This window comes from Canis lupus, chromosome 12 (genome assembly GCF_003254725.2).
Source record: "Canis lupus dingo isolate Sandy chromosome 12, ASM325472v2, whole genome shotgun sequence".
In the NCBI taxonomy this organism is placed as follows: domain Eukaryota; kingdom Metazoa; phylum Chordata; class Mammalia; order Carnivora; family Canidae; genus Canis; species Canis lupus.
The window spans coordinates 37376634-37391331 of NC_064254.1; the positions used below are offsets into that span (position 1 = coordinate 37376634).

Here is a 14698-nt window from a genome sequence, read left to right on the forward strand (position 1 = left end):
CAGCTCCAGCGCCCGTGGGGGAGGAGCGGCGGCGGCGGCGGCGGCGGCTGGAGCTGCTGTGGCGACGGACGCGAGGCGGTGGCAGAGGAGACCCACCCCTGTCCACATGGACAGTCGCGAAGGCCTCCGCTGATGCATTCACGCCTGGGCGGGGTGGGCGGACGGCCGTAGCGGCGGCGGCGGCTGCAAAAGGGAGCGAAGGGCCTCGGGGCGCCTGACGGTCGCGGAGACCTCGCCGCCCCGGCGCGGCGGCTGCGGCCATCTTACGGCCGGGGGTAACGAAGGGAGGTGTGTTTGTGTGCTCGCCTTCAGCCTCTCTTCCTGGGGCCCACGGCTGAGGAGAGCGTCTCAGGCGGCCTGGGTAGGCGGTGGATGGGGAGTCGTGGGCCGAGAGGAACTGGGCCCGGGAAGCGTCGTCGCCGTCGTCGCCGCTCGCGTTGCCCCGGAGGGGCCTGAGGAGGAGCCCAGGCCGCGGGCCTCGCCACCCGCCAGCCCGCGGAGAGGCCCCGAGCGCCCGGCCGGCTTTTGTGTAGGCCCATCCGGACGTGGGAGCGCCGCCCCCCGCCCCCACCCCACCCCACCCCACCCCACCCCCACCCCCACCCCTGACGGCCGAGTGCTAGGCCCGCAACCCTGCGGCGGCTACCCTCGTGCGGCGCGGCCCCTCATCCCGGCGAGCGCGGCGGTGCTGTGGGCCATGGATTAAGAAGGAGGCGGCGTGGGAGGAGGAAGATGGCGGCTGGCAAGAGCGGCGGCAGCGCAGGGGAGATTACTTTTCTGGAAGGTAACATCTATTTCTGCCCTCGCAGGGGGTGGGGTGGGGAAATACAGGGAAGTGTGGGCCCCCTGGTCTCCGGATATTCAGTTATTCGCGTTGGGTGGGTTTGGGGTGGGGGTGGGTAGAGGCGCTTGAGGGGGGGGCGGGGGCTGCCGGGGCGATGGCGGGGAGGGGATGGATGTGCTGCGAGCACGCCGGGGTCGAGTCCGCCGATGCTGGGGGGCTCGGCGCGGGGTCGGGGTGCGGGGGGTCCGGATGCGAGCTGGAGTTGGTGGGTGCCCTCTGAGGGTGCACCGGTTATAAGTCTTGGTCGTTTTAAGATGTTTTTGATGGTGGCCTAAGGATGAGCAGATCGCTTTCAGATCTGTTGGACGTTCGTGGAAAAGTTTCAGACGGCTGAGGTCGGGTGAAATTGGGGGGCAACCTAAGTAGGGAGGGGAGAGGTAGTTCCACTTGGGTATGTTTTTTCAGACGCCCTCTGCTCTGTTTCGCGGAGCTTCAGGCTTCCCTTTTGTAGCCGCTGTTCAGCTTAGCTACGTCTGAGAGTCTTAACGAAGCGTGTTTTACTGAAGATATTTTATGAACGAATTTATCTGAAAGTAGAGAATGGAGTTCACCATGTCAATTTGGGGACGGTCACCAAAGCTGATTAGACAAAGTTTGGGTGGTTCCATTTTTATTCACTTGTGAGTTAAACATTTGCTTGTAGGTGGATTGAGTCTTAAGAAAAGCTGAATGTTACTGTTGGGAATGGTGATAATGGGTAGCAATATTGGTTCTTTGCCCATATAAATAAGGATTCTCCTCTCCCCGCGCGCCCCCCCCCCCCCCCCCCAATACTGGTAAATTCATTGTGGTTGTGAAGCAGGAACTTGAATGTTCACATTGCTTAATTTGACCCTGGGTGCAGTGTTGACACTGAATTAAATATAAATTGAGTTTATAAATATGTTTAGAAAAAAATGAGTCTACTGTACAGCGATTGTTTAAAAAAAAAAAGGATTAACCACTCTGGATAATTTCACAAAGATGATTTCCACGTACAGTATAAGCAGTACCTTTAAAAAATAATTAGAAATATTTCTGAATTGAGAAAGTGTATTCTGTAAGAGTGTAGAGGGATAGGTATTGCCTTGTTTATGGTTTTATTAACAATATCTGGAGCAGTGCCTGGACCAGGATAGGTCTCCAGTATTTCGCTAATGAACAAATTGGCCTAATAGAGGTGGGCAGGGAAAGAAAGCTTAATTTTCTTAATTCTTGAGTATAGCAAAGCAAAAAAAAAAAAAAAAACCAAAAACAAAACCAAAACAAAACAAAAAATCTTAAGGGTAATGAGAGTTTGATAGGAGATTCCTAGTAAGAAGATGGGGAAAATCTTCTAAGTTTATCTGGGTTCATTTCATATTATCTCTGCTCTATGTCCATTTCTTCTTTAGCCAGAATAGATACTTATCAGAGACTAAGAGTGGTGCAGCTTGTGTTACAGGTGGTGCTGTGCTGTTATTTTTTTGTTTTGCTATTGGAACCGCCAAAGATGGCTTGCTGATGCTTACTTTAGTGCATTCAGTATGCAGATGATTGATTATAGTTTTGTACTGCAGTTAAGTTTTGGATTTCTGTAGGATTCTGATTCAGTTTAATTTCTGACTAGATGAACATGGGGAAGATGGAAAGAGCATAAATAAAGCCAGCAAATACAGGACTGATTGTGAATTTCAAACTGTTGCTTTTAGTTGAATCTAACTTAAGGGTCTGTGACTGTACAGTTAAAATAAATTTGAGTTTCACCATGTCTCCTTCAGCATTCTCATAAAGAAGGCAAATGATAACTTGTTAGAATAGGAAAAGCAAGGATTTCAGTTTCTCATATCTGATTTTCATGTATTGTACTGAATCTTAATAAATGGAATGATGCCAGTATTTTTTCTTTCTTTTTACACATTTATTTATTTAAGTTTTTTATTTAAATTCCAGTTATTTAACATTAGTGTATTATTAATTTCAGGTGTACAATTTGGTGATTCAACACTTATATACAATTCCCACCATTCGTCACAAGTGTACTCCTTAATCCCCATCACTTATTTAGAAAACAGTTTAAGTATATTTAATTTTATTATTATTTTTTATTATAAATTTATTTTTTATTGGTGTTCAATTTGCCAACATATAGAATAACACCCAGTGCTCATCCCGTCAAGTGCCCACCTCAGTGCCCCCGTCACCCAGTCACCCCCACCCCCTGACCACCTTCGCCTTCCACCACCCCTAGTTCGTTTCCCAGAGTTAGGAGTCTTTATGTTCTGTCTCCCTTTCTGATATTTCCCACTCATTTTTTCTCCTTTCCCCTTTATTCTTTTTTTTTTTACACTTTTAATAATAAAATACTCCACTGTAACTTGCCATACATTTTACACTATCCTGTTTATATGTTTTCAAAATATTTCACCATAGGCCTTAGGATTTAATATTTAAACATCAATAGAGTATACTTGCTTACCCTCTGGTAGACTTCTTGAAAAACTAAAGTAGGTTTTCACTCATCAGGTATTTATAGCCACGTATTCTGTGCTAGGTACTGTATTCTGTGCTAGGTACTGTACCAAGGAGAATACAGCAGTGCTTAAGATAATTAGGATCCCTGCCTTCATAGAATTTACATTATAGTGGGAGGGACCTTTAATAAATAAGTAGAAATCAATCCATTTAGAATAATTTTACCCCATGTTTTCACATAGTTCCCTTTTTCACTTTATCCAGGTCTGCTCAGTCTGGACAGACAACCTACTTAAAATGCCATGCTGCCACACACACAAACACAAGGTATTCCCTTATACTGTTTTATTTTTTCATAATAGCACTTATCACTTGATAAATTTATGTTTTTTGATCTAATATATGAGAACAGTGACTTTAATTTTCACCATCATATTTCTTGCACTTGGAACAATTTGTTGTTAATGAAATAAACAAGATGGTAACAGTATGCTAAAGACTAGAAAAAATACACAGAGCAGTAAAGGAGTGGAAAAGCCATTTTACATGGTATTAGAATCAGGAAAGGGCCACCTGAGGAGGTAACACCTGATTTAAGGTTAAGACCTTAAGTTCAGAATATGGCATAGAGGATGATACCTGTAAAGTTTCCAGATGAGGGATCCCTGGGTGGCGCAGCGGTTTGGCGCCTGCCTTTGGCCCAGGGCGCGATCGGGCTCCTGATGCATGGAGCCTGCTTCTCCCTCTGCCTATGTCTCTGCCTCTCTTTCTCTCTCTGTGACTATCATAAAAAAAAGTTTCCAGATGATACATGGTTCCATTTGTGAAACAAAAAAAGGTCATTATGGCTGAAATGTAGCAAGCAAAGGAGAGAATGATAGGAAAGGGAGCGGGTCTATCACGCAAGATGATGAGTTTTTATTTTATCCTAAGAAGTGGGAAGTCATTGAAGAATTTGTGGCCATGGAGTGCCATGATGTGATTTTATCTTTTTAAAAATCACTTTGCTCTGTGCACAAAGAATTAGTCAAGAGGAACAGTAAAAGCAGGGACATGAGTTAGAATATTGGAGTAGTCTGAAATAGAGGAGTTAGATAAATAGATAAAAAGTACTGAAAGGTTAAAACTTCCAGTTATAAAATAATTACAGAGCTGAAAATGACAACATAGGGAATATAATCAGTAATACTGTAATACTGTTGTATAGTAACAAATGGTGACTGCCCTTATAGTAGTGAGCATTGAGTAATGTATAGAATTGTTAAATCAATATATATTGTACGCTTGAAACTAATATAACATTGTATGTTAATTATACTTCAATAAAACCAGTAGACAGGATTGAATTAGAATAGTAGTGGAAATTGGGGAAGGGTGGATAGACTGAAGATACGTTTGGATGTAGATCTTACAGGACTTCTTGATGCATTGTATTTTGAGGATCAGAGTATGGAAGGAATCATAGATGACTCCTGGGATTTTGGTTGGAGATGTTGGGAGATAATTTTAATTCCATTTACTGAAATGGAGTAGACTGGTAGAGGAATGAGAAGTTTATAGCTCTGCTTTGGTCAGATTTTGAGATGCCTATTTGTCATCCATGCTCTAAATTATGTTTTATTTCCTTATAACTAACTAAAATGTTAATTGTTTCCTTTTCTGACTTCATTGGGGAAAAGGAGACCTACTTGCTACTGTTTACTTAATTTTTTTAGTATAGTATCACTAAAATTGTACAGATTTATTTAGTTAGGCTACAACTTACATTGAAATTTTTTTTTTTCTCTTTCTCTTCTATTCACTTGAGTTTGTCTTATACCCCTTTTCTACATGTGATAGTAGCTTGGCAGGTTTTTCTTTTCCTTCATTCATTCAGCAGTTATTTACTGAGCAACTGCAGGGTTGCAGGTACTGTGAGAGGCAGAGTGATGAAGGGGAAAAAAAAAAGGTTTCTCCATGGAGTTTCCAGTTGAGTGAGGAGAGTCAGTGATCAAATAATCACACTTGTAAAATTAACAACTGTCAGGCACAAAAAAGGGAATTATTTATTATAACAACTTGATCTAATTAGGGCACTTTGAAGGGTAAGTAGGAGAAGGAAATGTAGAAAATCAGAGCTTTCCAGGCAGAGCAAATGAAATAGAGGGAGCATAGCATGTTTAGGGAACTAAAAGGAGGACAGTGTGGTGCTGGCAAAGAGAATGGTCTGAGATGAAACTGGAGGTAACATTATCAGATTTGTTCCCCAAAAGGTCATTGGCTTTCATGTGGGAAAGGATGCTTTAGAGAAGAGCAAAAGATAATCAACAAGATCAGTTAGGGCAAAGGTGATGGTAACTAGCTTGTTCTTGTAACTTTTTTTTTTTTTTTTTTTAATAATCTTCCCCCTTTATTCTCCTCTGGGGAACATTTAAAAAATCCACTTCCTCTCTCGTTTGTTCTTCCTTTTTTTTAAATAATGCACTTACATCTAGTTTTCTTTCCTTTTGCCTTTTTTTCTACCAACTAATTGTCTCACCAATATTTTCTCCCATTTTTTTGGTCTCCTTTTGTGTGTATGTGTATGTATACATACACAGGTATACATATGTAAGTACTTTGTTTTCATTTTGGGTCCAGCTGCCTTTGTGGACTTTGACCACTAGCTTGAAAAGCCTGATGCCAAATTATTGTATTGTTGCCCTCTATACCAGCAAAATCTATTAAGTCTCTAAATAAAAAGTGTTTGTTATTTACTTTTAACCATACTGTTACATATAAGTGTAATTCAGAACCCAGTTTGTCAGTTTTACTGGGGACTGTAAATAATAGGATCTCTTGAACTAAAGCACAATTTCTTCTAAGTGATTGGCATTCCATGAATATGAACAATGTCTTTAGCTTCCACCTGCTAAGCGGAACACACCACAAAGTTCTCCATTTATCCCTGCTTCTCCTTTTGATAGCACTACTTTTTAGAAACTGCATTACAGTATCATTCCTTATTTACTCCTTAAGTATGTTTATTACCTGGTTTCATCCCAGTTGAATTGATTTCATGTGCTCATGTGGAATAGTAGAGTAGTAGAACATCATTTAGAATGGCATTTTCATTAGAAATGCAGTGAGAACATGAACTCAGAATCCAGAATGCCAGGATTCAACATTTAGCTCTACCACTTACTAGTTGTGTGATCTTGGATAGATTTCTTGGCCTCTTAGTGTTTGCATATCTGTGAACCAAGGATAGTAATTGTAATTACCTCATAAAATTGCAATGAACATTAAATGGGTTAATATATGTTTAATTCTTAGAACAACAATCCTAAGCACTATGTATTAGTTGATATTATTATATTGATTTTCTTAGTAGATGGAGAAGAGAAAAAGAACATCCTTTTCTTGCTTTCCTTCTCTTTCGTATTGCCTTCACTTTTATTTGAAATTGTTTTTGTTGTTCTCTCACTTACAACTTTCTTTTTCTAGGTATTAGCTGATCGTTGTGGGGTTTTTGCAGTTTTTTTTTTTTTTTTTTTATTATCTTTCAGGTAATCTCTACACCTAGCATGGGGCTTGAATTCACAGCAAGAATTGTGTGCTCTAGCAACTGAGCCAGCCAGGTGGCCCTTAGTTGATTGTTCTTGATACTGTAGGTTGACTGGTGTAGTCAGAGAGGCAAGAGGTAATGAAATTTTATAGTTCACATGTCTATACTTCCATAAATTGATTGTTTCTGTTGCCGTTATAAAACTATGTTGAATATTTGAGGAAATCAAGAGGTAGAGGGGTTATGTGACCTAGAACAAGTTAGCGGGACAATCAGACCTGGAGCTTGGGACCTGACATATAACCTTAACTTCCTTCAACATTTCCTTCCTTCTTTTCTCTTTCCTTCCCTTCTTGATCCCTTTACTTCCCCATTCTTCCTTTTACATACTTTACCTTTAAAAGAGGAGCCAGACAAGAGAAGGAAAAGTGATAGAGAATTATGGGGAATTACCAGTTATTGATGAAACAGCACTCGAAAAGGGCAAAAGCAGAAGCCACAAATCTTTTAAGGCCCAACTTCAGAAATTACCTGGTCACTTCTGCCATATCCCTTGGCAAAAAGGTTACAGAATCGGCCCAAATTCAAGGGGAGGGGAAGTAGACCAGTATTCAATGGCAAGAGAGTGGCAAAGAATTTGCAGTCCTCTTTAATCTACACAGCCCCCTTTCCTCTCTCATTTACCTGTTTGTTTTGTGTGTGTGTGTGTGTTTAATTCTTTCAACGAAGTCATAGTATTTCTTGAACTTGAAAATGACAGTTCTTAGAGGATCCAAAAGTTTCTAATATCTGGGCAGTTTGAGAAGCTACAGAAAAACAGAACAAAGTAGGCCACACAATTTGTAATTTGTTTCACAGCTATAAATAGCCACATAAACAGACATTGGTTTGACATTTCTTTGTTAAGGGACTGATTCAAGATTTCTGAATCCAGGTAAGTGTAAGTAAGAAGAAAAGAACGTTAGAAAATTTTCTCTCCTTTTTTTCTTTGGTTCAGTGGTGTCTGGGTCATGGGAGTTGTTATTGTAGTATTTCTCTTTCTTATTGCCTAAACTCTTAGAAATCATGGTCACACTATTTATGTTATTAAAAATTAAACTAACATTATCTCAATATAAAACACAAGAGTTAATACCCAAAGTCAAAGACACACTATTAATGATTACAGTTACAACACACCTGCTTTGTATACTTAAAGTCATATTATTACTTGGAATGATTCAGCATAGAGGTGATCTGTTATTGTGAACTACAAATTATGGTTGCCAACATCAGCTGAAAAAACAAAACAAAAACAAAGACAGCAAGTATAGAAGGTAGATAATCTATGCAGTATCCATTTGACACTAAAAATGTTGCTTCAGCCCCTATTTTTGGGGTTGTCTTAGATTTTGTACTTTACAGAATTTCCTCAATCACCAAAAATTAGGACCTCTTGTCTCCTGAGGATACAGACTTTCAGTGCTAAAATTGGGACAATCCTAGGCAAATGGGGACATTCAGATATTACCTTATTCTAAGTTAACAACAATTGCCTTGAGGCCATCTGAAGCTACAGGCTTGAGTAGCTTCAACAACAAACCGTATTCTGATCTTGCCTTTGTTTCTTTTTCTTTTTTTTTAAATTTTATTTATTTATTCATGAGAGACACACACACAGAGAGAGAGAGAGAGAGAGAGAGGCAGAGATGGGCAGAGGGAGAAGCAGGCTCCATGCAGGAAGCCTGATGTGGGACTCTATCCTGGGACCCCAGAATCACACTCTGGGCTGAAGGTGGCACCAAACCGTTGAGCCACCCAGGTTGCCCTGATCTTGCCTTTGGAGTGGTTTTTGTTTTTATTTTTGTCTTTTTAAAAGATTTTATCTATTTATTCATGAGAGACACACAGAGAGAGAGAGAGAGAATGGGACAGAGACATAGGCAGAGCGAGAAGTAGGCTCCATGCACGGAGCTCGATGTGGACGTGATCCCAGGGCTTCAGGATCATGCCCTAGGCTGAAGGCAGACGCTTAACTACTGAGCCACCCAGGCGTCCCTTGTTTTTTTATTTTTTCTATTTCAAATACATTTCATGCTTGGTTTTAATATGGTCCTCCCCCACCCTCCCACCCCCAATTAACTGCATTACAATCTTTGAAATAGAGCAGGGGGAAAAAAGCAGTACTTGTGTCCAGTAAATAGTAAAGTAACTTTTTCATTTTTTACAAAGATTGAAGCTATTTTTCAGGTCATAAAGCTAGAGACTTTTTGTAGACTATGTAGTAACCTTGTTGTCTTTCATCATTTAAAAATCCGCAAACTTTCTGCCCCACAACCTCATCTATATGAATCCACAATTAAATCTTGGAAACATGATGAAGATACTACCTTGACTCTGCCTCCATGGAAACAGATATCTATTCTCTGCCTCCATAACTCCTATGGCTACAGTTTGGATGAAGGGAGATTGCAAATTTTTGGCATTTAGTCGTCTTTCTTCACCCTAGGTTGGTCTCCATTCTCTATTATCATCATAGGACATTTATCAAAGAACAGTTTAGTTTTGTTACAATAGCAATTAAGTTTGAGAATCTTTATCCTCATTTCCTTCACAGTTTGAATACTAACTCTTGAGTCTCCCTTTTCTTCACCATTTATAAGCTTTACCTGTTTCTCAAGTTTACCTTCTAATTTAAATTTACTGTGAAACTTTCAATTTTTTCCTTGTTGAACTATGCATTTCATGTTCAGAATTAAAGTATCTTTGGTCCCCATCCCTGGATACTGTGTTTCTCTCTTACTCTGATGATCTTCTCAGTTTTCTTTGCAGTAGAAGGAACAATCTGACAGTCATTTCTGAGTTGTTCATTTCCTGGCTTGGGAACTTTGTGTACATCAGGCTTGAGATAACTGAATTTTTAGAAATTTTATGTATTCTGTGTAAACACAGAACCAACTGCATTACTTTGGGATAAGATGCCACCACTTGATATTTCTGTTCTGCAGAAGATCAAGTTTTCAGAAATATCAACAGCACCAAAAACCTTCCTGATAATGACCTTGGAAAAAACTACCTGTATGTTGGCATCCTGCCCAAAAGTGCATAGAAACCCACTAAATGGAAGGAAGAAGTGGGTGGATAAACCGAAAGAACACTAAATAGCGGCTGGATCCTGAGAAAAAGAAATATGTGGGCCAGGCCCCCACCCGGCGGAGGGGAGTCTGGGGGCCCCGGGAGCTCTCAGGGAATGTCACTGCTAAAAAATATATATATTAACCATTCACGAGATGGCTTCCAGAGAAGTCAAATGCCATATTACTCCCAAGAATATAATATATTCAGACTTCATCTTGAAATAGTATTGGGTAATCTATTGGTCTATCTTCTGCTCCAAAGTACAATGGTTTTATAGAGAAAATCACCTCAGCTGTGCGATTTTCCTGCTTTATGTAGCATCTGTGGGAGTTATTCAGTGGTAGTTAGGCTGGTTTGGAGGTTCCAGGATGGCTTCATTCAAATATCTGATTCTGGTAGGTATAGAAAGGTGAGCCTTGTCTCTCCATTTAGTGTCTCTTCAGATGGTCTCTCTCTCTCTCTCTCTCTCTCTTTTTTTTTTCAGGTGGTCTCTTCAGCAGAGTACTCAAAATTTGTAACATGGTGGCTCTGAGCTCCAAGAGACTGCCTTGTAGAATCCTGACAGGTTCTTGAGAAAGACTGGGGCTATAGTGCTATAGAGCCATGTGAAGTTGCTTTAATTGAGAGATTTTTCTGACATTTGCATTTAATTCCTCTTTATTGCTTTTATATTTCTAAGTTGCAGAAGTTAACTTCTGTCACAGTAATTCTTTATCTTGTTTTTCATTATTGTAAAACCTTATAGTGATAGTTTAAAAATTATTATAAAATAATTCCTAAGAATAGTATAGCAAAAACTCATGTTCTACTTACTAGCCTAAAGAAAACATTACCAGTACAGTTGAAGCTGGGGTGAACCTTATCTTTTTTGCATCCACCTATCTCCAGGGGTAACTACCATCCTTAATTTGGTAGTTATTATTCACATGCATTTCTTTGTACTTTACTCTTTTTTTTTTTAAAGATTTATTTATTTATTGTAGAGAGAGAGCTTGTGTGAGTGGAGGGAGAGGCTGAGGGACAGGGAGAGAGAATCTCAAGCAGACTCCGTGCTGAGTGTGGAGCCTGATGCAGGGCTCAATCCGGTGACCTGACATCATGACCTGAGCCCAAATCAGGGTGGATGCATAACCAACTGAGCCACCCGGGCACCCCATGTACTTGACTCTTAATGTGTGTATCTGCAAACTGTGTGAGTGTATAAATTATTTTGCATATTTTTTTATGAATCATGTTTTGTATTTTTCTGCAACTTGTAGAAATTTTTCTTTACAGCATTGAGAGATTAACTAATGTGGATGAGAATAGTCCTAGTACTTTCATTTTCATTGCCATTTAGTATTGTGTAGTATGACTATACTACAGTTTATTTATATATTACTCTGTGGAAATTTAGGTTGTATCCACCTTTTTACTATTACATACATTGCTACTATGAATACCTTTGTATGTTTCATATTGCTACTATGAAATTTTTTAAAAGTACTTTTCTTTGTGCCTGTGTATGTTTCTCAGGAGAGAGGTCAGCAAACTTTTCTGTAAAAGGCCAGATAGTAAATATTTTTACACTCTGCAGTCTGAACACTCCTTGTTGCAATTACTCAATGCTGTTATTTTAGCAAGAAGGCAGTCATAAATGAGACATAAGTAAATGAGAATGACTGTGTGCCAGTAAAACTTGATGGACACTGAAATTTGAATTTCATATAATTTTCATGTGTTAATGAAACATACAGTTTTCCCCCCAACCATTTAAAAGTGTTAAAGCCATTCTGAGCTTATGGGCCTCATAAAAACAAGCAGCAGGCCAGATTTGTCAGGGCCATATTTTGCTGACACCTGATCTAGTGTATCTCTTAGCAATGGAATTATTAGGTCATGTGTAATTTCAGCTTCATGTATATATTGTTAAATTGATCTCCAAAGTTGTTTGACTAACACTTTCTAAGTTTTCCAGTTTATAGATATCATCACCCATTGCATACTCTTTGATGTTTTATTTTATTTTATTTTATTTTTTTTTAATATTTATTTATTCATGAGAGACACAGACAGGGAGAGAGAGAGAGGCAGAGACACAGGCAGAGGGAGAAGCAGGCTCCATGCAGGGAGCCTGATGTGGGACTCGATCCCAGGACCCCAGGATCATGCCCTGGGCTGAAGGCAGGCACTAAACCGCTGAGCCACCCAGGGATTCCCTCTTTGATGTTTTAGTTTTTGCTAGTCTGATGGGATTGTCAGATGGTGGTTTTAATTTATGATATTCTGATTTATAATAAGATTAAATATCTCTTGCTGCCTTTTAAAAAACCTATTCATTGTTCATTCAGTATTCAAAAAATATTGAATGCCAACCTACAGTTAATCCCTATTCTATGAGCTTGGGACACATAAGTAAACAATACCCTATAAGTTTGTTTTTGTGCTTTCAGTTTTTTTGATATGTATTTTTGTTCTTAATTGCACATTCATATTTTCTGCCTATTTTGTTTTTCTGTTGGAATGTTGGGGGTTATTATATACTCTGGACAGTAAATTGAATTATATGGATTAAACATTTTATGAAATTATTTTTTAATGAATGGAATAATTATATGAACAGAATTTTTTTTTTAAATAGCTAGGATTATCATGTTTATTTTATTTTTTTTTAATTTTTATTTATTTATGATAGTCACACAGAGAGAGAGAGAGAGAGAGAGAGGCGGAGACATAGGCAGAGGGAGAAGCAGGCTCCATGCACCAGGAGCCCGATATGGGATTCGATCCTGGGTCTCCAGGATCGTGCCCTGGGCCAAAGGCAGGCGCTAAACCGCTGCGCCACCCAGGGATCCCATGAACAGAATTTTTTAATGTACTGTAGTTTTTTGTTGTCCCCACCCCCGCCCCCCATTATTTGTGCTTTTTGTGATATAAGAAATACTTTGGTTTTATTGGCCCTTTGTAGTTTAACTCTTTTGTTTTATTAGTCACTGTTCTTTAGTTTTTATAATGGCAGGAGGGTACCAGTCAGGTATACAGGCTGGGTTAACAGAATTTGGAAATCTACTTGTAGTGTATATATTTCCTTTATTTTAAAAAATATTTTAAAAACTTTATTAAATATTTGCAAATTATAGATTAAAAGGGGTTAATATCCAAAATATACAAAAAACTCCTTTGACTCACTAGCAGAAACCTCCAAATAATCCAATTAAAAATGGAAAAAGGAGGGGCACCTGGGTAGCTCAGTTGGTTAATTGTCCAACTCTTGATCTCAGCTCAGGTCTTTATCTCAGGGTTGTGAGTTTAGTCAGCATTAAAAAAAAAGAAAAAAGAAAAAAAAGAAAAAAAATGTACACAGTACCTGAATAGACATTTCTCCAAAGAAGACATTCAGATGGCCAACAGGTACATGAAAAGGTGCTCACTATCACTTATCATTCCACTTCTGGGAATATACTGGAAGGAAACAATGTCAGGAGGGAAGTGAATGAACGTTAAATAGGTGATGGGGATTAAGGAGTACACTTGTGATGAGCACCAAGTATGGACTTGCGTGTGGAATCACTATATCGTATGCATGAAACTGATATTACACTGTATGTAAAGACTTAAAAAAGAAAAACACTATGTCAAAGAGATAGGTGCACCCACATGTTCACAGTAGCATTATGTATAAAAGCCAAGACATGGAAGAAGCCTAAGTGTCCATTGACAGATGAATGGATAAAGAAGTTGTAGTATACATATCTACAATGGAATATTCTTCAGCCATAAAAAGTAAGGAAATCTGCAATTTGTGACAACATGTGTAGACCTTGAGGGCATTATGTTAAGTGAGATAAGCCAGACAGAAAGACAAATAGTGTATGATCTCATATGTGGAATCTTAAAAGATCAGATTTGTGGTTATTTGTGGCAAGGAGTGAGGGTGAAGGGGGTAGGGGACTTGGAGAACATGGTCAGAAGGTACAAACATCTGTATTGGGGATTTAATGTACAAAATGATGACTATAGTTAAACTCTTCTGTGGTATTTTTAAGTTGTTGAGAGTAAATCATCATAGGAAAAAGTTATAATGAATTTTCATGTGATGAGTTGTCATCACAAGGAAAAGAACTTTTGATTTTGTATCTTCGTAGGAGGTGATGGATATTAACTGAATCCATTGTGGTAATCATTTCATAATATACACATATTGTATAAGTCAGGTCACTGTGCTGTACACCTTGAATTTATACAGTGGTGTATGCCAATTATATCTCAACGAAACTGGGAAAAACAGACTTTTTTCCCTAACCATGCAAAATATTTTTTAAAGTCATTTTTAAGGGCAGTTTAGGTTCACAGAAAAGTTGAGGAGAAGATATAAAGATTTCCCATGTACCTTCTACTTCCACACATGCATAGCCTCCTCTTGTATCAACATCTCCCAACAGAGTGGTGTGTTTGTTACAGTTGGTTAGCCTACATTGACATTGGGGCACCTGGCTGGCTCAAGTGGAAGAGTGTGGGACTCTTGATCTTGGGGTTGTGAGCTTGAGCCCCATGTTCAGTGTAGAGGTTACTTAAACCTACATTGACGCATCATAATCACCCAAAGTCCGTATTTACAATATGATTCACTCCTGCTGTTGTATAGTCTGTGGGTTGGGACAAATATGTAATGACTTGCATCCATCATTATAATGTATGTAGTATTTTCAGTGCCATAACATTCTGTGCTCCACCTATTCATCCTCCAAACTTGCCTCCTCTAACATAGTCTTGGCAACTACTGATCTTTTTACTGTCCT

General features: G+C 39.3%; 1 protein-coding gene across 8 annotated transcripts in view; it reads left to right on the top strand.

The window, feature by feature from the left end:
* Positions 1–21: 21 nt before the first annotated feature.
* Positions 22–14698, top strand: part of SENP6 (SUMO specific peptidase 6) — a 118138-nt gene continuing 103461 nt past the window's right edge. For 5 of the 8 annotated variants that reach the window (XM_025444884.3, XM_025444888.3, XM_025444885.3 and 2 more), the window contains exon 1: positions 22–784. In XM_025444884.3, the coding sequence (XP_025300669.1) occupies positions 733–784 (52 nt within the window). In that variant the 5' untranslated portion in view covers positions 22–732. Of the gene's footprint in view, positions 785–3541; positions 3605–14698 lie in introns of all 8 variants that reach the window. The other 3 variants (XM_025444890.3, XM_049092261.1, XM_025444887.3) reach the window with 2 other exon arrangements.